Here is a 27,001-nt window from a genome sequence, read left to right on the forward strand (position 1 = left end):
ATCATACTCAGTCCTACGGAGAATACATGTTAACTATTCATTTCTTCTTTTCTTTTTTAAATCAAAGTCATTTTAAATCAAAAGTGCTACCACAGAATTACTCCTACTATATATCTAACCTTTCACCCATTTCTCTTCACCGTACCAACACATGAATCACATATAATACAATGAAAGTTCATTACAGCCGTGTGAAACATTGGTAGGTAACTCTCGAAAAAATATTCTTAAATATCATGTCAATATAATCTCTTAAAATTTGATCCTTGGAGATTAAATCTTGTTCAGTTAAATTCATGATTACATGACTGAGAGTTTACCAATGTTTCATGCACCATAATCTCTCAAAAAATGAAATTTTCTGACCATTTCATCACAGAAGTGTTACATACACCACTCATTAAAGGTATAGTTCGGATTATTTGGAGTAGGTTTATTTGAAGTAGGGTTGTATGAGGTACAGGAACTCTAATTAACCTGAAACGGGCAAACAATAAAAGACGTTCTGCACCAAAATGGAAACTTCAGAGGGACTTAAGAAGGATTTATTACAATAAATATATTAAATATTTCTCCTTTAAATGCACTCTCTATTTAGAATAAACAGCATCGGGGCCCCTCGACTTCAGAAAGACCTGCCAGAGGAAATGAGGCTCGCAGATTCAGTGGCATCTTTTAAATCACTTCTAAAAACTAATTTTTATAGACCTGCTTATATTTTTCTCATTATTTGTATTTATTTATACTGACATAACATGATTGCATTCATTTCCCCTTTATTTCTATTTCTTTTTATTGCCAAATTTTTCTTATGACTGCTCCATCTTATTTTACTTTGTTTCAGCCTCTTTTGTGTGTATTTTAATTTTTACCTTAATTTTGGCCTCATTATTTTGGCTTTCTGTTGTGATATTGCCTCCTGAGTATCCTTCTCTTTGGTTCTGTCTGTCAAAGCACTTTTTTTTTTAAAGCACTATACATATATATAAAGTTATTACTATCATTTTCACTGCTTTACCTTGCCATCAGACAGCCTTTTCCCACAGGAACCCGCTGTAATTTTAGCTTGCAGAACATGGGAATTGCTGGTCTACTGCAGCTGTGATTGGTTAGTTTGGTTAGACTTCAGTGAATCTGAACTATACCTTTAAAACACCAAAGTATTCTCAATAATGGCGTACACTTGGCAGCACATTGCCAAGATTCTTACACTGGTATTCCTGCTGCTTCTCCAACCTGACCGCCATTCACTGTAGGTAATACACTGACTATGGATAAGTACCTCATACAACCGCACTTCAAAAAATCTGAACTATCCCTTTAAACTCAACTTTAACACAACATCATCCTGGTTTCCAGCACAGTGGACACAGACGGCGCGGCACAGGGATCATCCATAATTCATGCCTTGCTATTAATGTTTTTTTTTTTTTGCATCTTGTTGCCAACAATCGATTTGCCGGCTGGATGTTTGATATAAATAAAAAGCACTTTAACTGTTGAATTTGTCGATCCGGGCCCTGGGGAGCGCTACTTCACCCCGCTGTTGGAGAGCGATCGCCGGCGTCTTGCTGATCAGAAACGTCACAGTAGATCGAAACATCATTTCAAGTGGAGGAATTCAGCTAACGCGGCCCGACTTTGTTTTAACAGTTTGTTGCTCAGTGCAACCCGTGTGTCCATGCTGGTGTGTTTGAGTGCTCTGGAACTGATAAAAGTTTACATAGCAGCCATCTTGCTGGCCTCTCTGACCCCGCTCAGGTAGGCTCCTGTCACAGTCTGAGGGAAATGTCTGTTGGTGGCCTGATAACAAAAAAAACAACAATAAATCAATGAAAAGCAACAAAAATCAGTTTGCAATAGTGACATAATATGACATAAATAGGTGGCCTGCATTGAGGAGCTTCTGATAAAACAACAGTAATTTAATTTAACAAACTCAAGGTCAGCTTACTAGTTTTTTTTTAATCTAATTTCTCATCATCATTCCAGTCTCAGTGTGTGGATGAAAGCTCTGAAAAAAGTTAGTGCTGTAAGTGGATCACAAGTTAAGATAATTTCATCAAGCCTCTATTTCTAAGATCAATATGAAACTTTTACACTTAATCTGCGAGGGAGAAAAACACAATGAGGAAAAATCCAACAGACTAAAAGCTTATCACCAATAATATTGCAAATAAATCTCATGTTGCTACTTTAAATAAACAGACATTTTGAGACACGTTTGTTAAAAGTGGTGAAAGCCGTGTTACCTCGCCAGCAAAGAACACTTTTCCCTGTAAGTCTTCAGCGAGGATGTCGTAGGCTTCTCCACTTCCTCCCGTCTTCACAAAGCTGTAGGACATCTGGGACCACTTGTCTTTGCTCCAATGTGTCACAAAGAAATGCAGCGGCTCTGGGACCTCCTGTCAAGGGGGACAGACAGTAAATAAGAAAAAACACAAAAGAAATACAAGTAAATCTGAAAATTGTATATGGAGGCAAAAGGCTTATTTGTTAGTAGAAAATTTGCTGTGTATTTTAGAAGTACCCACATGAATTGTCAGGAATTGTCCCAGACACATTTTTGATGTGTTTTAATCATTTTTCCACAGCAAGAAGTTTCAGGAAGAGTCTCGGGAACCTGGGAACTTTACCTGACCGAAGTAAACACTCCAAAACATGTCTGGGTTGACAGCATTACCTGTTCTTTGAAGAGTTCACGCAGGACCTTCATGCACTCATCAACCACCTCCTTGTCCTCCATGTCCCGTACAGCAGACACAGCATCACCAGTGATAACAGACATGAGGACGGCCTGCTTCCCCTACACACACACACACACACACACACACACACACACACACCATTGTGTACATTGCAATCATGACATGAGGTCAAACTGTAAAATCGAAAGATGTGCTTTGTCTATTTATACTTTATTTTACTGCGCTCTTTTATCTTTTGGATTCTTGTTATTCTGCCGACGGCATTCAAACTTTCTTCTTTATCAAACACAGACAGGATGGGTATTTTAAGAGTATGTGATTTTAAGAACCATTGAGTGGAACAATATTGTCATTCTGTATGAATAAAAAAAAAAAAAAAAAAAAAAAAAAACAAACCTGTGGATCCATGTCATAGAAGACACTGAACATGCCTCTCTTGTCAGGACCTGGTGGGATGTGACCGAAGTAGTCGGCTCCTTGGATTTTGTTGTCCCAGAATCTGTACGGGAACTGAAGAGCGATCTGGAAGAAGGTTTAAAATAATGTTTCAGTAAAAAGAGCACAGCAGCGACTCCTTTCGTCTGATTACAGCTCAAAAAATAATTTTGACCTTAAAGAAGAAGGTTCAAGGAAATGACTGACACCCTTCACCATAAAAGGATAAAGTTTACTTTGAAGAATAGAGACTCACAATTTAATCAAATCTGATTGACCCTCAGACTGTGGAGTTGACTGTGCATTATTACTTTTCACCTTATTTTCCACTGCAGCCTTTAATCTTGTATACTTCATACTGAGCAGAAAGGAAGGGAGTGTGGGTGTGTTAACAACAATTTTTCTCCATTTTTTGTGCTTATTTATCTTCAACAATATCTTTCCCAGTTTTCTTAAATAAAAAAGCAGACTGTGTTCCCTTGAAACCCCTCTTTGAAAAAAAAAACCCTTAAGCAACTCTCAAATTATTTTGTTGTTATTTGTCTTAAAATTAAATGTTCTGAGTAAATTGTCCAAAGTATCTGAGATAGTCGTGAAACTTACAATTACAAATATAAATTAGCAAACATCTGCCGGTGGTCTGAACTTATTTACAAGCATTTATTACACACAAGTTCTGACCTTCTCTATGATACCAGCTCCCAGACTGTGGATCGCTTTCAGTTTCCGCTCAGGAAGTGGAGGGTTGAACTGAATCAGGTTCTTCTGAAGTAAAGTCAATGGGACCGTAACGAGAACCTGGAGACAGGAAGGGATGTATAAACTCACTGACATTACAGCATGATAACAGACACTGAATAGACGCAACATTCTCTGACTAATAAAAGAGGCAGTATAGATTATATAGATCTGACTCTGGTATAAAATGTATTAATGTTCTTACCTTCTGTGCTGTCCACTGGGACCCATTGGTAGAGGTAACTTTGACAACATCACCTGAGTAATCAATGGCCTGAACCTAGAATTCAAAAAACAAAATGTATATACATAATTTTAAACATTTTTATCGCATTATACAAAGTACGGCTGATAAATGTAAAAGCAGCAACTGAAATTAAAGACTAAGACACTAAAAGCATGGGAAAATAAAGTTCACTACTTAAAATACTGAATAACAAACCGGACACTTTGTGCGGATGTCGAGGCCCTCTCCCAGTTTTTGGAGTAACACGGAGTAGCCCTTGGTGAGTAAAGTATGGTCTCCTGAGAACTGGGCAAAAAACTCATTGTGGTCCCAGGATCTTGCCGATACCTACGAACAAACAAACAAAGACTATAGCGACTCACACTAAAACAAACTAGATGGATAAAAAGCACTTCAGGCCAGAGGAAAATCTGTATTATTAATCTTTGTGTGATGTGTCCCTCAGTCGATTGTTTCCAGACCTGGTCTAACGTGCTTCCACAGGCGTACTCCAGGTTGCTGAGATGAAACTGAAGCACTTTCTCCTCCAACTCACTGAACTGGATTCCAGATTCCTGAAGAAAGTTTTTCTTCACCTCCTGGACTTTTTCTGTAGAAATAAAATACAACTAAAGGTCAAATATTAAAAAAAAAAACTACTGCAGGTTATACACGGACTACCTCACAAGCACCTCATACAACCCCACTTCAAATAATACAAACTCTCCCTTTAAAGTGCCTTTACTGAACCTCAGTGACTCTTTAGATAAAAACGATCATGTTGTTTCTGAGCACCTCTCAGTGGCGTGTCCTGGTTCTGAGACTTGTCCTTCCTCCATTCTGACACCACGTCCAGGATGGCGTTGAAGTGGAAGTCCATGCGCTTGTCGATGGCGGGGTCAGTGACCTGCCCCCCCTCCTGAAAGAGGTCACAACGCTCTCCCAGCTTGTGCATCTTGATGCTCATCTGCAACAGAAGAGACAAGAGTCAAATTAGAAGAAAAACAAATCCTGTAAAAGTGCAATGTTTCCATTTACCAGAAGAAATAAAGAAGAAGTTCTAACATATAGGAGACATATGCAGAATTCTTTCTTTGTAGACTCTTTAAAAATTCGTACCTGTTCACACATCAGGGCGATGGGGTTGTTCACACAGCCATTCACAATCTGAGCTCCTCGCCCTACAGTAACACCCAGAGAAGTATCATCCCACACGCGACCTCCAATTCTATCTCGTGCCTCAAGCACCACCACCTGTAAACCAATGAAAACAAAGGGTGTAAAGGTACGGCACTGTGACCAGCAAACAAGACAAAACAGGAGGTATTTATACGTACCTGAGTGCCAAAGTTTTGCAACTGTCGTGCAGCAGCCAGACCTGAAGCCCCGGCACCAATGACAATAACATTCTTCTGTAAAAATGATAAAATGCGGGAGGTACTGAAACAATAGTAATAATACCTTTATTTAAATGGTGCTTTTCAGAACATGCTGCAAAGCACTTCACATACAATAAGGGCAATAGGAGCAGTAAATAAGATATAATGAAAGACAATAAAGCAAAAGTAAAATCAATAAAAACAAACCTTTGCGACAGATAAAAATGGAATGAATCTTAAAACCAAACCCAACTTTTGAGATGTTCTTTTAAAAAAATTTATGATCAACAGCATCAAAAGCTGCAGAGTATAAGAGTGTGTTGACTACAGTCAGCTGCTAAAAGAAGTTCATTTAAAAACCTATGGAGAGCAGTTTCTGTGCTGACGTGCCCAATAAGTGGACTAAAATTTCTCTTCACAACTTTTTCTCAGGCCTTTGCAAGTAAAGTTTTGAAATTGGCCAGAAATTATTGAGAATGTCTGGCAGGCCGACCACCATCTACTGTAGGTACGACACTGACTATGGATAAGAACTTTAATACAACAAAATGAAAACAATCAAGTAAAGATGAGGACACTCACAGAGCAGTATCTGTCAGGGAGCAGAGGCCGTTTCACCGCCAGCACACCAGTGTTGATGAGACCCTTCCTGGTCATGAAGTGGAGCACCCGGTCCATCTCCTGCACGCAGCGCACGCGCACCAACCCCCGGACGATGATGTGCAGAGCACACTTCTGGGAGGTCAGCACCTCCTTTAGAAAAACAGGAGGAGAAGATGTGGTATTGAAAAGAAGACAAATACAGTCAGCAATTTTTAAAGGGTCCAAAAGATAAGGGTGAAAAACACGTTTCTAAGTCACTGTTGGCAGAACTCTGCAGCGTACCTTGCAATTCTTGTGCCAGGAAGCCAGAATGAGGTTACGCAAAGCCAAATACATGGTGGGATCGCGGGAAAATTCTGGAAACTCGTAAAGCTCATCCAGTTCCATCATGTCGGGCCGCACACACAGAGCTTTTCCACACTCGTTAGGCTGGTAGAAGGGCTGGAAGTATGGACACAGGCCTGGAACTGAGAGATAAAATCATGATTACTGCACCATATTACCATATGATTTGGACCAGTGGTTCCCAACCCGGGGGTCCCAACACCACTAGATGTGGTCAAAGCTTAATGGAGGGTCCATTCTGTTATTGCTATGCAATAAAATATGTCACTTAGTCAGCTCACTCAATGATAGAAAATGGGTTCAAAGGACAAAGTGTGTGTGAGCCACTGGTTTCGACTGATATCTCTAACTGGACGGCTGACCAAGCATCTCCCTGATGGATTATTACCACTTAGTCCCATATGTCTCTGTGCAAAGAATAATTATCTGTACAATCTGCGCACAATGGCAGTTCAAACATTCCTTTCCCGTCACACTCACGGACTTACTTTGTGGCTGGATGGCTCTGCAGTGATCTGCTCTCAGCTCAGTCAGAGACACGTTGCTGGCGGAGCCTGAGGGACTCATCCCCACGCAGTCCGGGTAGTAAGCAGCGAGGAAAGGGCTGGCTGGGCTCTCTTTGAACAAAGGCGGCAAAATCAGCATCGAATGCCACCAGCTGTCAGTCACCTCGGCCACTCTCTGTGAGAATGAAACAACGTGGGATTAAAGAGGATGCAAATCATCATTGTGTCTTTTCCTAAAGACATTTAATTTTGTGATAGCTGCTACATCATCACCAGCTTACCAAGTCCTCTGGTTGGGAGCACTGGTCCGGACCCTCACTCTGCAGGCAAAGACACAAATTTATCATCACAAAAAAAAGAAAAAGAAATGTCTCTTGTGAACAGATTCTTTTTCTATTTCTAACCCAGTTTACCTTGATGTTGCTGAACTTCATCCCACAACGGTACGTCGCTGCGAGGGAGGAAGTGAGTTGGATCTCCTTGGTCAGCTGACGCCACTTCCTACAATCCGGTTTAGTACATTGAACCTGAAAGGAACATATCACAATGAACAAGACTATACTTGTGACATGAAGAACATAGGATAATTACATTCAGCTGTTTCAAGGAATAATTCAGATTATCTGAATTAGGGTGGTACGCAGTACTTATCCAGTCAGTGTATCACCTACAGTGGATGATGGTCGACAAACCCAAATCTGAAGAAGCAGCAGGAGTCATCTACTGCTGGTGACACACTGACGATGAATAAATACCTCAGACAACTCCACGTCAAATAATCCAAACTATCCCTTTAACAGGAAAGCTGCGTGCACTTACCCAGAATGGTAGCTGCTGATCTGCCATGAAAGCTTTAAGACTGGGCTCACTTTTCCCATTACTAGTCCACACCTTCTTCCATGCAGCAAATATCTCATAACCGTCTTTGTGACTGCCAGCAGAAAAAAAGGAGAGAAAATTAATATTATGGCTGTCATGCAACACATAGATATAATCATATAAATAACAGCGAAACACTGTTTGTTTATAATATAGCAAAAAACTGTTCTTTATTAAGCGAGTAGTTGTTCTGTCAACATTACCTTCTGTAGTAGTGATCAAAACATTCGTTGCAAAAATGCTCACCACATGACAGATGATACCAGCGAGATGTGTATCCATTTTTAGCACACCTGAGAAGAGACAATGACAATCAGGTCCGTTCAAAACAATTTTAGCGATTGAGTTAAGATCTGATTCCCATTATAACAAAACATCTTACCTTTCAGATGCACTTGCAAAACAAACTGGGTATGTGGCAGAGCATCCAGCCTTCTCACACTTTCTGTACTTCTTCTCAGACTGGTCGTCTTCCTCCTCTGTGTCTGTGGCTTTTCTTTTGCTCTGGAGGAGAACGTAAGGAGAACGTCATCACAACGAGGTCAGCTCAAATTTATTCATAGAGCACTTTAAACTGGGGATGCGCAGATCACACATGCTGCAGCAGTATCTGCAGCATTACAGGCTTTATTAAGCACATCAGGTTTCAGTAATGGGGTCAGTTTTGACATTAAATGGTACATGTGAACATGCATGGTGCAGCTCACCTGTCCAGGTGGAGGGTTGTTGGTACGCTTCACCCGGACGTTGATCTGCCTTCCAGAGGAGCGCAGGGTCTGGCCGTCCCCCGGTGACTCACCAGAGCTCCTCTTTTTGCCTCGCCGAGCACCAGAGGAATTCCCAGAATAATCTAAATGTTAGAGACAAGAATATATCTCTAAAGGACCAGTGTGGTTTAGTGGTGTCTAGCAGACTGTGACCCACTCTCCCTCCTCTTCCAAAAGTAAAGAAGAAACTACAGTGGCCGGTGGTGAAAGGCCAACTAGAGTCTGTATTTAGTTTGTCCTTTCTGGGCTACTGTAGAAACATGGAGGTGCAACATCACAGACTCCCCCACTAGAAATAACTGTTATATTAATGTTATAATGACGAACAGGTAGAGACAGGACGAAAAGGAATTCAGGCTTACTACTATGTGATCGCTAACACACATTTTTTAATCTGACAAAGTACACTCAGTAGGATAAAAGAACAGCAGTTTTAACGTTGTTTGCCCCATTAATCAGGGAAAATACCAGCTCTGACGTGGTTAAGGATTTAATTGCATAGTACTGAATTATCTTTATCCCAATCACAGCTGTGCTGATATTTAGTACAAGAGAAAAAGTGTGTTATTGCTTGAAAGAAAACCCACTTATTCATATTATATTACATTCCTGCTATATTCAACCAATAAATAAATCTTAGACCTATTAACTAATTGATTGACTGAGAAAATAATATGAAAATAATTGTTAGTTGCAGGCCTACACCTGTTGATGTTTGGAGCAGCCATATTGGATTTTGAGTTTGTGGTTGGTGATGTTCCCCCAGCTTTCCATGTCAGAAATCCAGCAGGTGTTCCAGTTGAAACTCACCAGCTGGGAACTTAGTCCCAGTTCAAATGCAATGCACCATAAGTTCTACAGCTGCAAAATCTGTTGTTTTTCCTGCATCCAGTGATGTCACTGTGATGTTGTTGGTGTTAAGGAAGAACTACAAACTGTTTCAATTTGGATTTCTAATCTCCACCTCTGGGTATCCAGGAGATGTGCTAGAAGAGTATTTTTGTCACCTAATGTTATGTTTTAGCCATCAAGGTAATAGCTAGGGTGGTGATACAGGGCAACATGGTCGTGGGTGACACAAGCTCACACAATGCATCATGGTACATGTAGGTACTGCTTACATGACTACTACTCAGCTTTCTTGATCAATACAGCACAAACTGAGGAATTTATTGCTCTAATAGACTACATTTACTGTCAACACTGACTGGGAATCCACATGAAAAGAGGTGAGTTTTCCCTTTAACAGTAGACAATGCACTGCAGTTCAGTCCAAATGGGGCCTTGGTTGTCACTGATATGACAGTAAACATGATGCTAAAATGGATCATACGAACAGAATTTATTACAAACGGACCGAGGCCAATGATACACGAGATCAAGTAGCAGGTAAACACAGCAAAGGTGACGACAGATGAGATGAACACCTTTACAAGCTCTTTAAACCAGCCAAACAACGTCCGCTTGTCACATTTAGCATGTAGCGAGCAGCAGCGGCGCGATGTGAACACTCACCTGCATCCGACAACATGGCGGACTGCGGTGTTTCTTATTGACGTTAATGTGACTTTCTGAAACGATTTTTAATTGTTATATTCGTCTCCCTTTTATTGTTGTGGGGGAAATCAATGCGCTGTTATTGCCACAATACCACTTCCTGTTTTAAAGAGGAAATGGGCGTTTCGCTTAGATTAGTTTTGACCCCCGCTGCTGGCCGTAATACACGTTGTATTCCCAGGATGGTACAGTTTTTTAGGTGTTTGTTTGACAAAACATTTCACGGAAATTAGTAATATTAAAAAAAAACAAAAAAACATTTTAACTTCATTTCTCATTGTTCTAGGTCTACACTGTAAGAAATAAGAAGATGAGAAAACTCGAATTCAAAACTCAAATTCTCAAGTTTGAAAACGTTTTACCCGTCACAGATCTTTTTCTTCAGGCAATTAACTTTTATTCTTTGGATAAACTTTAATCTTTGAGTTTCAGAAACTCTAAAAAGTTGTATGTAAAAAGTTGAAGTGACAGGGAATGATGGTAATAATGTTTGTATTTTCAATTAAAACCATTTCATTTTCAGGTACCAAAATACTGCCAAATCAGGTTCACAGCACTGTGACTTCTTACAGTTTTTTTTACTCTAAAAATATGTAGCCAATACAAAATATATTAAAATGACTATCTATATCACTAAAATTTCCGATGGCAATAAATGCAGCTTCAGCCCTAGGCAGCCACCATAGGTACATCATGGGGAGTGATGATTGGTTAGGATTATGGGAAGGATATCAGGGTAAGCCAATCAGAGGCAAAGTAGGGCGGGTCATACCCTCGCCATCCTGAGGTTCGGTAACCATAGCAACTATAGTACGCCGTCAGACTAGGGCAACATAAAAGGAGGAAAGAGGGGAAGTGCAGTTGGACTAACGTTATTTTGAGATGATTTTATCAGAGTTTTCTTACTCCGAAGCAACTCGGGTTCAGGTAAAGGTTCCGTTTGTTTTTTTAGTTTGTATTACCGAACAAACACCGCGGTTGGACAGTATTTTTGGACTTATTTACAATGTTTGAAACTGTAAAAGAATCTGTAAGTGACTTGTTTTGACGTTAGCTAACGTTAAACCATCGGGAACCGATAGCTAAGTTTCACGGGACAAAAGTCAAATGAACGGACAGTGTTAAAGTAAGAAGTGGAAGCTGGAAGTTCCTCCACATTTGCAGATGGATTCGGGGAAAGTTGTTCACAGAAGAAAACCGGACATTCCTGCAATCAGACCAAGAGCAACAGATGAGAACCAGCAGGTAAACAGTTAGTCTTTCCTTTGAGAATTTAAGTGCATACCCATTATACTGCTAAAGTGTCTCCTGTAGTGTGTTCCCTCTCGAGGATAGCAATTATTCTTCATCTTCTAATGCTCAGTCAATATACACCTATATATTTCATAAGAATAATCATAATAATCACTGGGGTAATAATAATAATAATGATAACAATAATAATAATAATAATACTGCGACTACTACTACTAATAATAATGATAATGATAATAATAATAATAATATATTAATAACTGTAAAGGTCGAAAATGGCTCCAAGGCTTTTAATAACAAGGTCATAAGAACTGCAAATTTCTGTTTGTCATATGTAATATTATATTTGTAAAATGCTCCCATAAAATTCTATATCCATCAAATAGGGACATAAGGTGGCATCATTTATTGTTATCATGACATAGCAAACATGTAGGGCTGCAACTCACAACTATTTTAATTACTGATAAATTTGCTGGATATTTTTGCAATTAACATTTGGTGTCAAAAAAAAAAGTGAAAAATGCTCATCCCAATTTCCCAGAGCCTGAAATGATGTCTTCAAATTGCTCCCTTTGTCCAGTCAAAACTCCAAAACACAAAGACTCTTCATTTACTGTCAAAAATGACAAAGAAAGCAGCAAATCCTCACATTTAAGTTGCTGGAACCAGCAAACATTTAAAATTTTTGACTGAAAAATGACTGAAAGGATTATTTGATAGCAAAAATTGTTGGCAACTAATTTTCTATCCACTTTCAGGTCTAAAAAAATCTGTTAAAAACAGTTATTACTTCAGTTTCTGCTCTCTGTTTGCTCTCTTCAGTTGATACTATAAATATGATTCGTGAATGGTAAATTTTTACTCATTATTCTCATTTTTACTGAAAAACATATTAACAAAACAAAATTATTATGGTGCAATTTTGGAGGGAGGATTCATACCAAGCAAAGATATTTTCTTAAGCATGTAGGGGCCCAAAGCTTATTTTTGACATTGTTCATTTGTACTGTATATTTTTTATTCATAGATTTATACTTCCTATTAATATTGTCAAGACAAGACCCATGCTTAATTATCACATTTAATGTGCAAAAATGTAAATGTACTGCTATTTATGTAGTGAGCTATAATCTCAAGTATTAGCCTAGTTACCAGGCGGGAATATAAACGCCTCAGTTTTTATTGATCCCAGAAACTGCAAGAAAGGATTAAAAAGCTTTATACAATGTTGGATACAAATTACAGATTAATGTAATGAAGTGCATTGAGCTTAAATACATATTATAAAATGAGGTCTTGACAGAAAACTACTGATACTGATACTGATACTGGTAGGTACTGATATTTCAGAGCCATGGTCGGAACCATGGATTCTTATTTACATAAACCTCAGTCAGATGAAGCATCACTGAGTCACCCTCAAATTGCCTACCTCTGTCTGATTATGATCCCAGTAATGCCTTAACAGACAGTGTAAACATACGACCTAAACTATAATTTCTCAACAGGTCAGCAGCATGAAAACTCTTGAACTCAGGAAGGTGATTCATCTTCTTGAAGATCCTTTGACAGTAAGTTTAATTTTAATGTCAGCAGACTTTTTTTTCTGTTTTAAGTTGTGTTTTATGTAATCAGTGCTCTACATTCTGTTTTTACTGAAGGCTAGCTTGAAGGAGAGGCACCTTTTTGTACTGAAGAAACTACTGAAGAGAAGCCAAATTGGATTTGTATCCTTCTTTCTTGATTTCTGATGTACACTTCTGATAACTCAAACTTCTTTTCACCAAGACGTGAATTATCATTTCCAAAATCTCTCTCCAGTGTCACACTCTGTGGCAGATTGTCATATTTTCCTCATTACTGTCCCATGGCACAGTGATGGAAATAGATTTGCTCTCATGCAACCTGAACACACAGCCACACAATGTTCCCAAGGCTCTAATTTACTGCTGCATCGCTGTGTCTGTCAGCATTTTCCCTGTTCAGAAATAACCTCAGTCATGATCACTCTTTGCCCCATCACCTCCCCTCCCTCGCTGGGATTTATCTCCATGTAAGCAAACACTTTGCCAAAATGTTAAAACTTCTTAGATATTTTTAAGCTTTTGAAGGAGCTGTCAGGCATCGCCAAAATACTCAACATCTGCGCTGAGAAAGCGAAGGATCAGCCTGAATATTTGCCCATTTTGTGTGAGGCACTTAAGATTTCTAGGTAAGAAGCTCAAATATTTCAAACCTAGTCCATACCTGGAAAAAATCGATTTGTTTATGTCGTGACTGAACGTCTGAACATCAACATGTTGCTTTGTTTCATTTCAGGCTTCCCTTCCTGAAGGAGAAAGCATCTGATGAGCTGCATTACGCCCAGAACACCATAGACTTCCTCTCACACATGGGTACACAAATCAGTTATTAAGGGGCCATTTTCATAGTTTTGCAAGTTATAGCCCTTTTTCTACTATAACTCCAATTCCAGAAGTTTAAGAACAACATTTCTTAACACAAAACTGCAGGAATTTAGAGATTTCACCGTCTACAATCCATAATATCATTAAAAGATTCACAGAATCCAGACAAATCTCTGCACGTAAGGGGCAAGTCCAAAAACTGACATTGTAATGTCTGTGACCTTTGACCCCTCAGGCAGCACTGCATTAAAAACTGCATCAAAAACCCACATCATTGTATAAAGGATACTACATGGGCTCAGGAAAACTTTGGAAATCCGTTGTCAGTAAACACAGTTTGTCTCTGCATCTACAAATGAAAGTTAAGACTCTACCATGCAAAGAGAAAGACATATATCAACAACTTCCAGAAACACTGCAGACTTCTCATCTGAGATGGACTGACAGGAAATGGGAAAGTGTGCTGTGGTTAGGGTAAGGGTTTTTTAGAACATGTTGTAGGCATCAAATTCTGAATGAGTGCATATTTACAGAAAACAATAAAGTTAATCAGTTTGAACAGTTTTTACTTTGGTGTCTGATTTGGTCTCGTTTGGTGCTTTAAAGAGGAAACAGGCGATGGTGTTGAGTGATTGACAGATGTGTTTCTGTTGGCAGGGTGTCTAATGAGGGTGTCAGATGCAGAAGTGAGACAGCTGATAGTTGAGTCTGTGAAATCATTCTACAGCTGTGTGGCTCCTAAACAGCTGCTCGATGGTACGGACCGTCCCTCCAAGCCGATGACTCGGACTGTCCACTCTGACAACCGATTTTCTAGACTGTCACTAAGTGAGACTCTCTCTTGGCTTTTGTGGTGGCATGCTCGTGCTTTTGTGTCCTATCATTTCTGTTTGCTTTTCTCTTTCTTTCATTTTTTCCTTCTTTATTTTACATTTTATCTTTTCCTTCTGAAACATCACATGGCTGATATTATGAATCTGTAACGCCTCAGTATGATTGTCAGCCTCATTGTTTAACCATAAAACAACTTTGTCCATATATACTGACACAGTTTGTATATAACAAACTGAATATTCTTACACTTTATTTAAAGGGGTTTGCATAAGACTGATATTACACTGTCATAACAAGTCATTACACCTGTCATGAACATGGAGGAGTCTTACTGAATGTTTATGACTGTTGACATTAAATGTTATTTGGTCAATTATGTCATTTTTAATGCAAAGTTGACATTGTTTGAGATGTCTTTGTTATGAAAACTTGACATTAATCAAGCTAATATTGTCTTTGCTATGACGTTAAGCCTACATTAGCAACAAATTCCGTAGCTAACCGCTGTATGTCCATCTGATAACTTTGTAAGCTAAATCACCTTGGTACTGTATTCTGTTGTCAAACTGACCTTATAACATGTAATGACATAATTATGAAGTCTAATTGGTACCACTTTGGCTGGCTTACAGGAAATTATTCATGATGCCCTTATTTGACAGTGTAATAAAATTAATTACATCTTAGTAACAAGTCTAAAATGCTCCACTTTACTTTTGGTCAAATGTTCATGACACACTTATAATGCCCTGATGATGACCAGTGTCAAAACAAACTGTTCTTTGAGACACAATAATGTGTTGTGTGGGTTCCCTGCCTTCATTATTTATTTCTGTGTTTGTATTTGTAATTTTCTCGGCATCTCTTTAGTTTGTTTCTTGCAGTTTATACTTAACATCCAGAAATGTATTTTATTATTATTAATCCTTTCTGCAGGGCTCCAGTCAACCTCTCCAGGCTACAGGCTGCAGCTGCTGGAGCGCAGTGACCTGGCTCAGACGTTGCTCCTCTCTATGGCTGCTCTGGAGAATCAGCCCACCATCAGGCTGCAGCTCCTGCAGACTCTTCAGATGCTCTCCAGCTCCTCTGGTCAGTTTAATCTGGATACACTGAGGTAGATGGGAGGAGGGGATCTGTCAGACATGTCAATCCAACAGATGACCTCCTTCATTAGATAAAGTAGCTGGCTCTCAAGAGCACAAATCAGCTCATTATAAAATCAGACAAACAATCAAAACAGTGATTTAAGTGTCCTTGTGTCAATGTCACCAGGTCAATTGGTTCTTTTTTATCATTAATCACTTCTCTTTAATCACATTTCGTCTTCATTTACCTGCAGATGTGAACTGTGTGTTAATGCTGAACGCACGAGGAGCAGAGACGATCTGTCTCCACATGAATGAACCCGACCCGTCCGGGCAGGTCCTGCTGCGCTCCTCCGAGATCCTCTGGAACCTGCTGGAGAGAGGCAGCAAGGAGGAGGCCACTGCTCAGCTCAGCAGCTTGGAGTGTGTGATGTACGTGTCTCCTGCTGGCTTAAGATGTTTTCTTGTGTGACTGATGCTGACCCTTTATTGGCTAAAATAAGTCCCTGAATTGATTGAATCCTAAAATGTAAATATCTTGATTTATCAACAAGCATTTATGACTATGTAAACTTTTAAGGGATAGTTCAGATTTTTTGAAGTGTAGTTGTATGAAGTACTTATCCATAGAAAGTGCATTAGGTATCTTACTCTTTTGTCCATTTGTATCTTAGATCTTTGAAAGAAGCGTTCTGTCACCAGCTGATCAACGGTTTTCGACATTCTGACCTCCAACTCACGATCGATCTGCTCGTGATCACATCTCTCATCGCTGAAAATCCCAACTCTCTGCTTATTGTGAGTACAGAATCAGTATTTTTATGATAAAAAAAACACACTGCAGCTGATATTTCCAGTCACCTAACTGTTCAGTGTATTTGGAAAATGTGTAGAAATGTGCCACTACAATTTGCTTGACATCATGTTTCTAATTTTCAGGAGAGTTTATTTGCCAAACAGCTTGTTGCTCTCGCCACATATCCAGAACGTGAGGCCACTCTTTCTTAATAAATTGTTTCATTTTTACATTTTAATTATGGGTATTTATGAGTATAGAAGCATATTTTATAATAACAAACTTGCTTAATATATGTTTCAGTTAAGAGTCACAACCCTTTGGTGCGCAACCTCAAGCTCAACTTCAACAACGAAGACTTGAAAATTAAGAAGTTGCTTTTGAATTTGGTGGTTTTAATGTCAAAGGACATAGCTGCCCTGCAGGTCAGTCACACTTTAATCTCTTCAATAGCTGTATTAATAAGTCTAAATGTGACATTTTTGAGCACACTTTCCCACTGTGTTTTCCTCTTTTAGATTTATAAAGAAGAAAACGTCATGGTGTCACTGCTGACGCTTGCAAGGCCGCCTGCTGCCTCGTCCGAGCGCCGGTCAGGTTCACGTCATTGGTCCTCCATCCAACAGGAGGAGCTCCAGCTGCAGGCTCTGGCCACTCTGGCCACCATCGCGCCTCTCATGTTGGGTGAATACATGTTCTGTCAGGGAAATGCATGTCTGCTGCTCGTGCTGGACTGGTGTGTCAAGAAAGGTGAGGGCCAACGTAAAGGCCTTTTGCACAAGCAACCACAGTTAATTTAGCCTTTTTTAATTGGTGCAAAGTCATAATAATTTGGATATTTTAGTGTGTACTTTACTATACTTATTATATTTCTTCCTTTTGTCCAGATGCTTACTTTGGTCAGGGCCACAGCTTCCATGGCACAGGAGGAAGAGGCAGTAAAAAGGCTCAGATGCAGCACTGTATCAGAGCGATGAGATCTGTGACGTCTTTGGGTGAAGAGTCAGTCATCCAGGACCTTTGTGATCAAGGAACCATCGGCCAGCTCTTAGGTAAATTGAACTAAAACTTGACTTACGCATCAGCAGAAGCAAGGGACTCGATCAATGTGTTCAATTCAGACATAACTTTTGTATTTTCTCAGGGATTTTGATGCAGATGGAAGCAAGTCCTGACGAGGAGGATGTCATCACCTTGGACATACAATCAGATATTCAAGTGATACTTTCACTGCTGTGTGAGAGCGACATGCACAGAAAGGTAAAGCTGAAAGTATGACCCTCATAAAAACACTTTGTTGAATCACAGATGCCACTGCAAGACAGCAAAGAATGAAATAATTTAACTTAAATCACCGTGTAATTTTTCTGTGATTATAGCATCTCTCAGATTATTCTGAGTACAAGTTTTTGTTTGTAAACTTCTGGCTGCACCTTTTTCATAACGTACGGTATGTCCGTACTGACAGTCCTGTTATCTTGTATGCCAGGAGCTGTTTGGATCAGAGGGCGTTGAGATGACCGTTCACTTCCTGAAGAAAGGCGCCAACAAGTTCTACAGCGGTCTGGGACACAACAAGCTCATCCTCTCCACTGTGGACTGTGTGTGGTCAGTTCAGCTAAAGCACCCTGTGACAGATGAACTGGCTCACTGATTTAATTTGTGTTATTTATTATAATGACACATACCAACAAATGCCCCAGAAATCAGATGTGAATCTGCCTACTGTGTCTTGGCTGCATTCACACTACCAGTCAAATCATGGCTAATTTTCTGCTAACTGTCCTGAGGCCCCAGAGGAATATATCTATTAACATTTTACTGTAAGTGTTATTTGTGGCCTTTAATAGACAAATTATTCTGTGTGGCCCACAAACGCCCAGTGATTTGGCCTTCTTGCTATTGAAGCTGAATAACTCTGTCATAATTTTACTTACATTTTTACAGTTGGCATTTCTATTGATACATAGCTTTCTGAACAGCCCAAGATGCAATGAAGTGTTTAACTGTAAATATAGTAAAATTAATGTGATTTTGATCACTCACTGAGTTTGTGTGTGTCCCATCAGGTCCTGTATTGTGGGCTGCTACACCACAGAAGATTACTTTCTGGCTAAAGAAGGGGTGTTTCTTCTGTTGGACTTACTCAGTGTAAGTAGCTGATTGATTCCTAATTGCTGACACTTAACTGAGGTTACCGTTTGTATTTATAATTATATAAGCACTTAAATGTACTGATTCATTCTCCAACAGTCGAGCCCCAGATGCCTACAGTGCAACATCCTCGCCACCCTGCTGGAGTTATGTGACAACCCGAACACTCTGTCTCACATGCTGAGCTGGACGAACGATGGCGGTCAGACGGCTCCCAGACTTCTGCTGCAGCTGTGGAGGGAGGAGGAGGAGGAGCTGAAAGTCAGCCGAAACCAACACGGAGGGATCGCAGGTAAGTCTGCAACTAGACTTTACACAACAGCGAGTCAATGACCAGACTGTGAGCGATTAAGTTTTCATGTGTGGATGTACATTAATATACAAACCCCATTTCCAAAAAAGTTTGGATGTTGTGTAAAACTAGTGGCCTCAGTTTCTAAACACACAGGCGGAAGTAAATGTAAGCCCTTAAAGGGATAGTTCAGCTCTTTTTGAAGATGCGTTGAGTTGAGGTACTTTTTAATAGTTGGTGTATTACGTACAGCAGACGGCGGTCAACAGGCCCCCAGTGTGGAGAAGCAGCAGCACAGGGTCAGCAGCAAAACATGTTTTAGCCAAAAATCAATATAATTTTACAATATGTCTCATATTTATACATCTTTCCCCCTCCTATTTTCTGATTTTTTTCTTTTGACGTTAAGATCCTCAGAAGCCCATCCTGAGTTTTTACCAGCAGCAGGACGCCCAGCTGTCATTTCCTGCTGACGTACCGAGTGCAGCAGTGCTGGAGTTGTCAGAGAACCTGCGGTCAAAGATTTACTCCATCTTCTGCAAACTTGGTAAACCAGTTATTAAAGAATTAGACCATATTGATACTGCAGTAAATATCTTATCATTTATTTGAATGTCATATCAGCATCTGAAAATATGTCAATGATACAATTTTATCATGTAGCTTAGAGGCTGTAGACTAACACATGTTGTAGACATACAGTATAGCCTAATTTTAGCCAAAATTCCTATAGTTTAGATCTAGATCTATGTTTTAGTACTACATGGATGGAGTTTTGATGGTACTCATAACTATTTAAGGTATCAATTACCCAAAAGTAATGACAGTCAAGGCTAATTAAATATTAGCACTACAGTAAACTTGAAAAGTATATGTTTAACTTTGAAAACTACAATTTGAATGATAATTATTTGTCACTTTTGCAGGTTTTCAAGAGCTTCCTGGATTATCAGCAAAACATTATGTGACCTTGAGCATTGTGAGGAGATATCTGGACTTCAAGGTAGAACTGCTGTTTATTCAGAGAAGAAAATGCCAGTACTGGACATGATGAAGTTAGTTGGAACTGCACCAGTTTTCATCTGCACTTTTTCAATTTTTACACCATCATGAATAATTTGAAAGATGTTTGAAAGATCACATTGAAATTCTCCACTTACAAGCTTTAAATTTTGCTCAAGAAACTAAAAGTAGTTTATGTATTACTTTAAAGGGATAGTTTAGTTTTTTTTAGAAGTAGAGTTGTATGAGGTACTTAAAGATAGTCAGTGTATTTCCAACTGTAGATGGCAGTCGACACACCGCCAGTTTGAAGAAGGAGCAGAAGTACTGGTGCAGGAAGCTGAGCAATGTACTGCTGTTCAGATGGCACGAACAACACTGAGGTGTCTGTCGTGATGCTGTAGGTCGGCGAGGTGTGGGAGGAGATCAGCAGGGAGCTGAGTTTGGATGGCGTGAGGCCGATCACCCCCGATGAAGAGGCTCTGAAGACGATCTGCAAGATAGCAGAGGACACAGCGAGGAGGGTCGCAGCAGAACAGAACAGCATCCTGGAGCAACAGGACAAAGAGGATATCAGCGAGGAGGAGCTCATGTACACAGAGGTGATGAGAGTTTGATTCAGCAGGCACAGCTGAAACATCTGGTGATATGCTGTTTGTTTAGAGTTAAACATCATTAAACATCTTGTTTTCATAATTTCACTTTTTTTTTTGGTGTCTTTACATTGCAGATGAAGTCTCACTGGAAGCAACGTGAGCTCATAGCCAAGTCATGGGACAGTTACGTTTCCAAGACGTCAAACTATGAGATCCTGAAGGTTTGATCTTTTTCACCAGCAGATATAAGCTGAAGTCATCATTGCTGTTAAAAAGAATCAGAGTAATGTTTTTGTTTTTCCGGTCTAAACAGCTGTGATTTCTTTGCACAGGAAGTCAAAGCACAGAGGGAAAAGTACATTGAATCATCCAGACCCAAACCAAAGAATGACGGCGCTGCAGTTCATCCTACAGAGGTCTCTCGCTAACACACAACAGTTATATGACAGACAGACTATTGCGCCTCCCAGTGTCAGTATTTTGGCTGTAGCAGATAAAACCTTCAGGTGTTTGAATGAGTTTTTCTGTCAAGAAGTAATCAGAGTTTTACTGACCTCTACAGGCAAATAGTGGGAATATCAACAATATCACCTGCACAGCTTTCTCACAAACCCTCCTTTTTGAATTACAGTGAAAAGTTCAAAATTAACAGTAAAGTTGCCAGTGGCATAAAAGGGAGAGTCACACCAGCTGATGAAAGCAGAGATACAACAGAAACATGTTATGAGGAGGAAACATGCAATATACCACTGCTTTGTCATTTGATTTTAAGGTTTGAAAATTAGTTGGAGTTTTTCTTTTTAATCTCAAATTCTCTGTTTCCCAAAAGAGCAAAAATGAAAAAGCATTAATTTCTGGCAAAGTTGTTATTGCCAATATGGTAATTTTGTGCACAGAGGCTGCAAAAAATGTACTTTTCCCACCTTTAAGGGATTGTTCAGAGTTTTGTATGAGGTACTTCCATCCATAGTTAGTGTATTACCTACAATAGACGCCCCGAGTTTGGAGTAGCAGGATTACCAATGTAGGAAGCTAAGCAGTGTACTGCTGTGGACAGGGTCAGCAGAAAAATGGATTTTAGGCACCTAAAAAAAAAGGTCGGGAGCGTGCCGACCACCATCTGTTGTAGGTAATACACTCATTATGGATAAGTACATCATACGCCCCATTTCAAAAAACTATCCTTTTAAATCCTCTTAAACTTAAAAGTGAAATCAATTAAAACTCACGCTTAATTCTGTGTTTTTCTGTGTTTCAGAATTTTATCGGGCAAGTCACGTCCATAGAGCACACAGACACTCCAAGATCTGCAGGAGTGAGACTGACGCTGGCCAGAACTCCCATCAGGGCTGCAGGTCAGGAAGTGGTGCGACCCGCCGCACAGGACCCCGAATACTTCAGCACCGTGTCCGTCAAAGACTGATGTCCACTGATTTTATGCAAGACCTTTACAGCTTTATTTTATCCTGTGGACTTTATTAATGTACACCACCCAACTCAAAACATATTATACTGACCAAACTTTGCTGCACATTAACATATTTATAATGAACAGTGGTTTATTTCTAATAGCCAACTCACCCTCAGTGCCTGTAGAAATGGAAGTGTTTTATTTAACTTTGGCAGCAAATGCAGACATGAGGTCACTTGATGTGTACAATCAGCACCTTGTAGTCCACAGTCCACCATCAGTCCCATCATACAAACACACACACACACACACACACACACACACACACACACAGAGTGTAGTCTGTCTGGCCTCATGTCTTATTTCAGTATGTTTGAGACGCAGCACAACTGTTAAAGTTCATGTATAATAAATAAATGAAACAATATGCGCATATCACATAAATGTTTTTTCAGACGGAAAGTTGCAGAAGCAGCAGGAGTGCCTCAGAGTTTATGAAAAATAATAAAATAGTATAAATAGTGATTTATATGTAAACATGTAGCAGGCCAAATCAAACCAGACAGTAGGACGACTTCATGCTGATTGTAAATGATTTGTCCACAACACTCAGATCATTACACCTACAGTTACTCTGTTCATGTTTGTTTTAATTCATTAATTCTTTATTCGTTTATATAACCTGCAGACCAACATGAACAGTGAGACTCGGAACAATCAATGTGGCCTCATGGGAACTTATATAAGAGCAAAATAACAACCACTAATTTAATTTTGACATAAAAAATCTCAAATCTTATTACGTCTAATAAAGTTTAATGCTCATGTCAAAGGCTGAAGCTCTTTGTGTTCAGCTGCTGCAGCATCCAGAAGGTCCATTTAGGACAGTTGCTAAAAGTATTTTATCTACAGTGTTTTTGGGTTACATAAGTCACTGCAGCGCATTAACACACATGTTCCCTCAAGCGTGCAACATGCTGCACAGAGCCACTTCTTCCTCTTCTCCTCTTTGCTGCTCGCACCCATTTTACTGGCTGGATGACCAAATCATTTCTGACAGGCCGGGGCTTTTCATGCAGCTCTGCGAGTGCGTGTTGAGCCCGTTGAGCCCGTCAGACTGGGATGTTCACACTGCACAAAAGAGCAGGGGACACACAGGAGCCTCTTCAGTACGACGGGCTGCCACTGTTTGTTCAGACTGGTGAGGGGCTTCACATGCTGTCTGAGCTGCTGCAGCCGTCCATGAAGGTGAGGGCGAACGTGGGCTCTGCTTTTGGATCGACTTTCAGAGGACCTGTCAACTCCAAACTGTGAGACAGACTTCATTTTACCTAAAAGCTGCTGATGTTTTAGAAACTATTTGATAATTTAGTACAGATTTAAAGTAATTTTGAATAAATTTAAACAGAAAAAATTCAAATAATTGATCAGTTTAAGCGTTCAATATTGAGATATTTTTCTCACAACTTTTTGCTGCTATTTGATTAATCGTTTAGTCTACAAAATGTCAAAAAAAATAGTAAAAAATGCTCATCGCAATTTCTCAGAGCCCAAAGTGACAGTCAGCACTGACTATAACATTAGTTGTAAAAGAAAAAGTGAGTTGCTGTTCTAACAGTAAATTACAAAAAACAAAGTTCCACTTAATGTGGCTCAGTGTCTTCAGTTTATCTGCAGATAAACTACAGGGAAATGTACAAAATATAGTCATTATATCTTTTATTTTTTAAGACTAGGTCCTCCCAGCGTGTCATAAGATGAATCTCAGGGGTCATGAGATGATAAACAGGAGAGGCTAAAGAAAAAAAACATATTTCTGCTGCAGAAAAATATGTACATTATGTCTGAGTTTACCTCGACAACATACTGAATAGTTTTACTCCCAAGATCCCTAAAAAATTGAAATAAACAATAGTGCTCAGTAATACTCTTTGTGATCATCAGGTCATGATCTTTTTTTCAAAATAAAGCTACACACTTTTGTCTCATTGTGACCAGATCAAACACACCTGTGCAATAATCCTGCTGTTTAATCAATATCTCTGTATGTCACACCTGTCAGGTGGATGGATTATAGTTGCAAAGGAGAAGTGCTCACCAGTGTAGATTATTTTACATTTAATTTAATTAATTAATTTGTTTGTTTGTTTGTTTACTTATTTGTTAACTCTGTTAATTAGTTTTCTTGTATCATTGCAGATGACAAGGCCAAATATTTTTCCCCCTCCACCCTGCTTTCTCGGACACTTCCCAATAACACAAAAACAAAAACAAAATAAAGACACAAACATAAACAAAAAATAACTAATAAATAAATGAAGAAAAAAATATAAGGTCATACTCTTCATTCTTGTCTCAAAGGTGATTATATTTTATAAGAAGGATATGTGATTTATATTATGGTATCTATAACATATGCATTTTTGAGGAATGTAATAAAAGGTTTCCTCAAACATTTTCTGTCTATTTCTCAGTATGTAAGTTATCTTCTCTAAAAGCATACATGATTTTAACAAAAGTGGAAACAAAATTTGAGAGAAATAATCCTTCTGGTGCACAGAAGAACTCTCAGAGTTTTTTACTTCATCTCAGAAAAATGGGAGCAAAACGAAAGTGTTTTATATTTTCGTTGAGTATAAAACACCTTGTTCAAAAACATTTTTCAAGGCAGACTGATGACAGTTTTCTTGTCCCCTGCAGGAAGGTTGTTGGCTCGTCTGAGAAGCTCCAGCAGCAGAAATGATCATCAGACTGGGAAGACTCACACCGGGATACTTCCGTCTCCTCCAGGTGGGTCACAACCACTCAGACAACACATGTTTTACTTCTGTCTTTATCTTTAGCTTGAAGACGTATGCATAGAATCACATAGAGAAACGGGTTGTATCTGCAATAGAGACAAAAGGATTATAACTCATTCTGATCAAAATGCACAAATGAATTAATCCACTCATTGAAAGGTAATGTTTGGATCAGTGTTTAGTTTTAATACTTGTTCTTTTCATAAGTTTTTTCATAGATTTATATTACATAAAGGAAGGGCAGTGATTGAGAATAAGTAAATTAATATTTTACAGAGAGCTGGTGCAGCTCATCTCAGGAGGTTGCGTTATGTAAACTGTACGTTATATTCCGTTATGTAATCTCTACTGACTCCATGAAAGAGGGATGTTATGAATATAGTGTTTGTGTTTGTGTTTGTGTTTGGGGAGCGTGCACTTCTGATTGACACAGTGTCTTTTCTGCTGTTTCCATTAGAGGGTGCCAAAGTCTGAAATGTTAAATTCTACTTGTGACTTTAAAGGTTTGGTTAAAGATCTTGAAAGCCACAGAAACGTCCTGATGAGATGATTCTGTGGTTGCTGAATTTACAAACAGAGATTATAGTATGTTGGCTCAGTTCTTGTAGTGAACTGACTGTCAACAGTGAAGCATTGCTTTGTCACAAACTAGAAATCTTTGTACACTGAACTAAACTAAATTTGACTTCAGGGATTTATAAGGAAAACAGACAAACAGGAGACATTTGGGTTTGAATATTCACAGTTGCAGACAAAAAAAAATTAAAGGATATTATACCATAAGTTATTTACTTTTCATTAAAGTAACTAAATGTAGAATTTGAATATTTCCAACTCAAGTGCCGTCTTAATTATAGCATGAACGAGACTAAGAGGCTGCAGCCATGCTGTGAGCCTGTACATAGGCACAGTGATGCTTTGAGGAAAATGCAGACCTCAACAAGCTAACATGCTAACTATGACAATGCTTACACATAGTGATGTTTAGCAGGAATAATGGAAACATAAGGGAAACATTTGATATCAGAAATGTTTCTCTTTTCTTGCAGTACTTGAACATAGAGGTGCCCCAACCCAAAATGAGTTTGAGACCCCTGATTTAGTGGCATGAACTGAATACCGCTCACCTCACCCTCCCCTTCCAAGCGTGAAGGAAAGCCTACAGTGGGCATATCTAGAGCCAGTGTTTGGTTTGTCCATTCCAAGCTACCGTAGGGACATGGCGTTGCAACATGGCTGACTCTGTTGGGGCCAAACAAGTAGGTGTGGCTAAGAAAAAAAAAAGACTAACTACGTCTGTCCGTCCTGTCTGCAGAGGCAGGTCTCAGGGGAGGTCCGGATGCAGCCACAGAGCAGCCTCATCGATCCCATCGCCATGACGATGGCCACAGTGGGGACAGGAGTGTCTCTGTACAGTACCAGGCAGATGGCAGAGACGGTCCATCTGAAGCATCCGAACGCCTGAGATCGTCAGCCAGAGACAGTCAGAGCCCGCCGCCTGTCAGAGCAGCTCTGTGGGCGGGTCATGAGACAGATCGCTTGTTTGTGTACGTCGCAGAAGGTTTGTGATGGATGGAGGAGGTCGACAGAGTTAATTAATGTGTGTGTGTGTGTGTGGTGCTGCTTGAAGGAAAATCTAAGTGTCCCAGGAGGAAAATGTGAGTCAGTGTTCAGTCCCAACAGGACGATTTGTGTCCCGACGGTCATTTGTTCCAACAATTTACACTTTCTTCACACAGGAATAGTCAGCCGTTAGTTTGACCACTCTTCATTTTTTGTGCAAGTTTCCTTTAAGAAGACTGTACATTTCAACAGTTATTGTATTTTAATGCAATAAATGAGCGTATCATCTGTCAAGAAGGATCTCAGGATTATAGTTTGACCTATTTATGGAGGACCACGACTGCCAAAATCAAAAATAAATAAATAAATAAATGACACAATAATTAGATTAATATGTCATTTAATGTGCCCAAAATAATATTAAAAATATTGTCAGTATAATTAACTTAGAAAATGTGACATAAATTGATATTTTTGTTTCAATTTTCTTCTGTTTTTCCTCCTATTCATTTACTTTCCATTTTATTAATTAATTTATTGATTTTTGCATTAAGAAATGAAAAAGAAAACAGAGAAAGAAATGCATTTGGGGAAATAAACACAAGGGTAAGTGCAAAGGGAAATAATACAGAAATAAATGCATAAATAAATGAGTTAAA

The 27,001-nt window shown here is 39.3% G+C and overlaps 2 protein-coding genes across 2 annotated transcripts; one reads left to right on the forward strand and one right to left on the reverse strand.

The window, feature by feature from the left end:
- Window positions 1–1,263: 1,263 nt before the first annotated feature.
- On the reverse strand, window positions 1,264–10,259 carry kdm1b (lysine demethylase 1B). The gene is made up of 21 exons (XM_084738816.1): window positions 10,102–10,259; window positions 8,527–8,669; window positions 8,202–8,323; window positions 8,023–8,112; window positions 7,760–7,871; window positions 7,354–7,467; window positions 7,222–7,260; window positions 6,923–7,115; window positions 6,372–6,556; window positions 6,069–6,239; window positions 5,445–5,519; window positions 5,227–5,361; window positions 4,903–5,074; window positions 4,590–4,717; window positions 4,324–4,455; window positions 4,087–4,161; window positions 3,825–3,941; window positions 3,105–3,230; window positions 2,684–2,806; window positions 2,253–2,405; window positions 1,264–1,803 (listed from the first exon to the last, which is right to left on the reverse strand). The coding sequence occupies exons 1-21, from the start codon at window positions 10,115–10,117 to the stop codon at window positions 1,720–1,722; spliced, it is 2,505 nt and encodes an 834-aa protein (XP_084594942.1). The 5' UTR covers window positions 10,118–10,259; the 3' UTR covers window positions 1,264–1,719.
- A 973-nt stretch (window positions 10,260–11,232) lies between these two features.
- On the forward strand, window positions 11,233–26,715 carry cfap69 (cilia and flagella associated protein 69). Its single transcript, XM_084739835.1, has 25 exons — window positions 11,233–11,399; window positions 12,914–12,971; window positions 13,062–13,127; window positions 13,503–13,612; window positions 13,720–13,796; window positions 14,466–14,636; window positions 15,579–15,731; window positions 15,982–16,159; window positions 16,402–16,525; window positions 16,667–16,715; window positions 16,827–16,948; window positions 17,042–17,273; window positions 17,411–17,575; window positions 17,668–17,783; window positions 18,013–18,131; window positions 18,593–18,674; window positions 18,777–18,969; window positions 19,379–19,516; window positions 19,896–19,972; window positions 20,376–20,573; window positions 20,702–20,788; window positions 20,900–20,983; window positions 21,826–23,288; window positions 24,679–24,768; window positions 26,095–26,715. The coding sequence occupies exons 1-23, from the start codon at window positions 11,308–11,310 to the stop codon at window positions 21,988–21,990; spliced, it is 2,856 nt and encodes a 951-aa protein (XP_084595961.1). The 5' UTR covers window positions 11,233–11,307; the 3' UTR covers window positions 21,991–23,288; window positions 24,679–24,768; window positions 26,095–26,715.
- Window positions 26,716–27,001: the final 286 nt, after the last annotated feature.

This window comes from Lutjanus erythropterus, chromosome 16 (genome assembly GCF_056507025.1).
Source record: "Lutjanus erythropterus isolate fLutEry1 chromosome 16, fLutEry1.hap2, whole genome shotgun sequence".
Lineage (NCBI taxonomy): Eukaryota > Metazoa > Chordata > Actinopteri > Lutjaniformes > Lutjanidae > Lutjanus > Lutjanus erythropterus.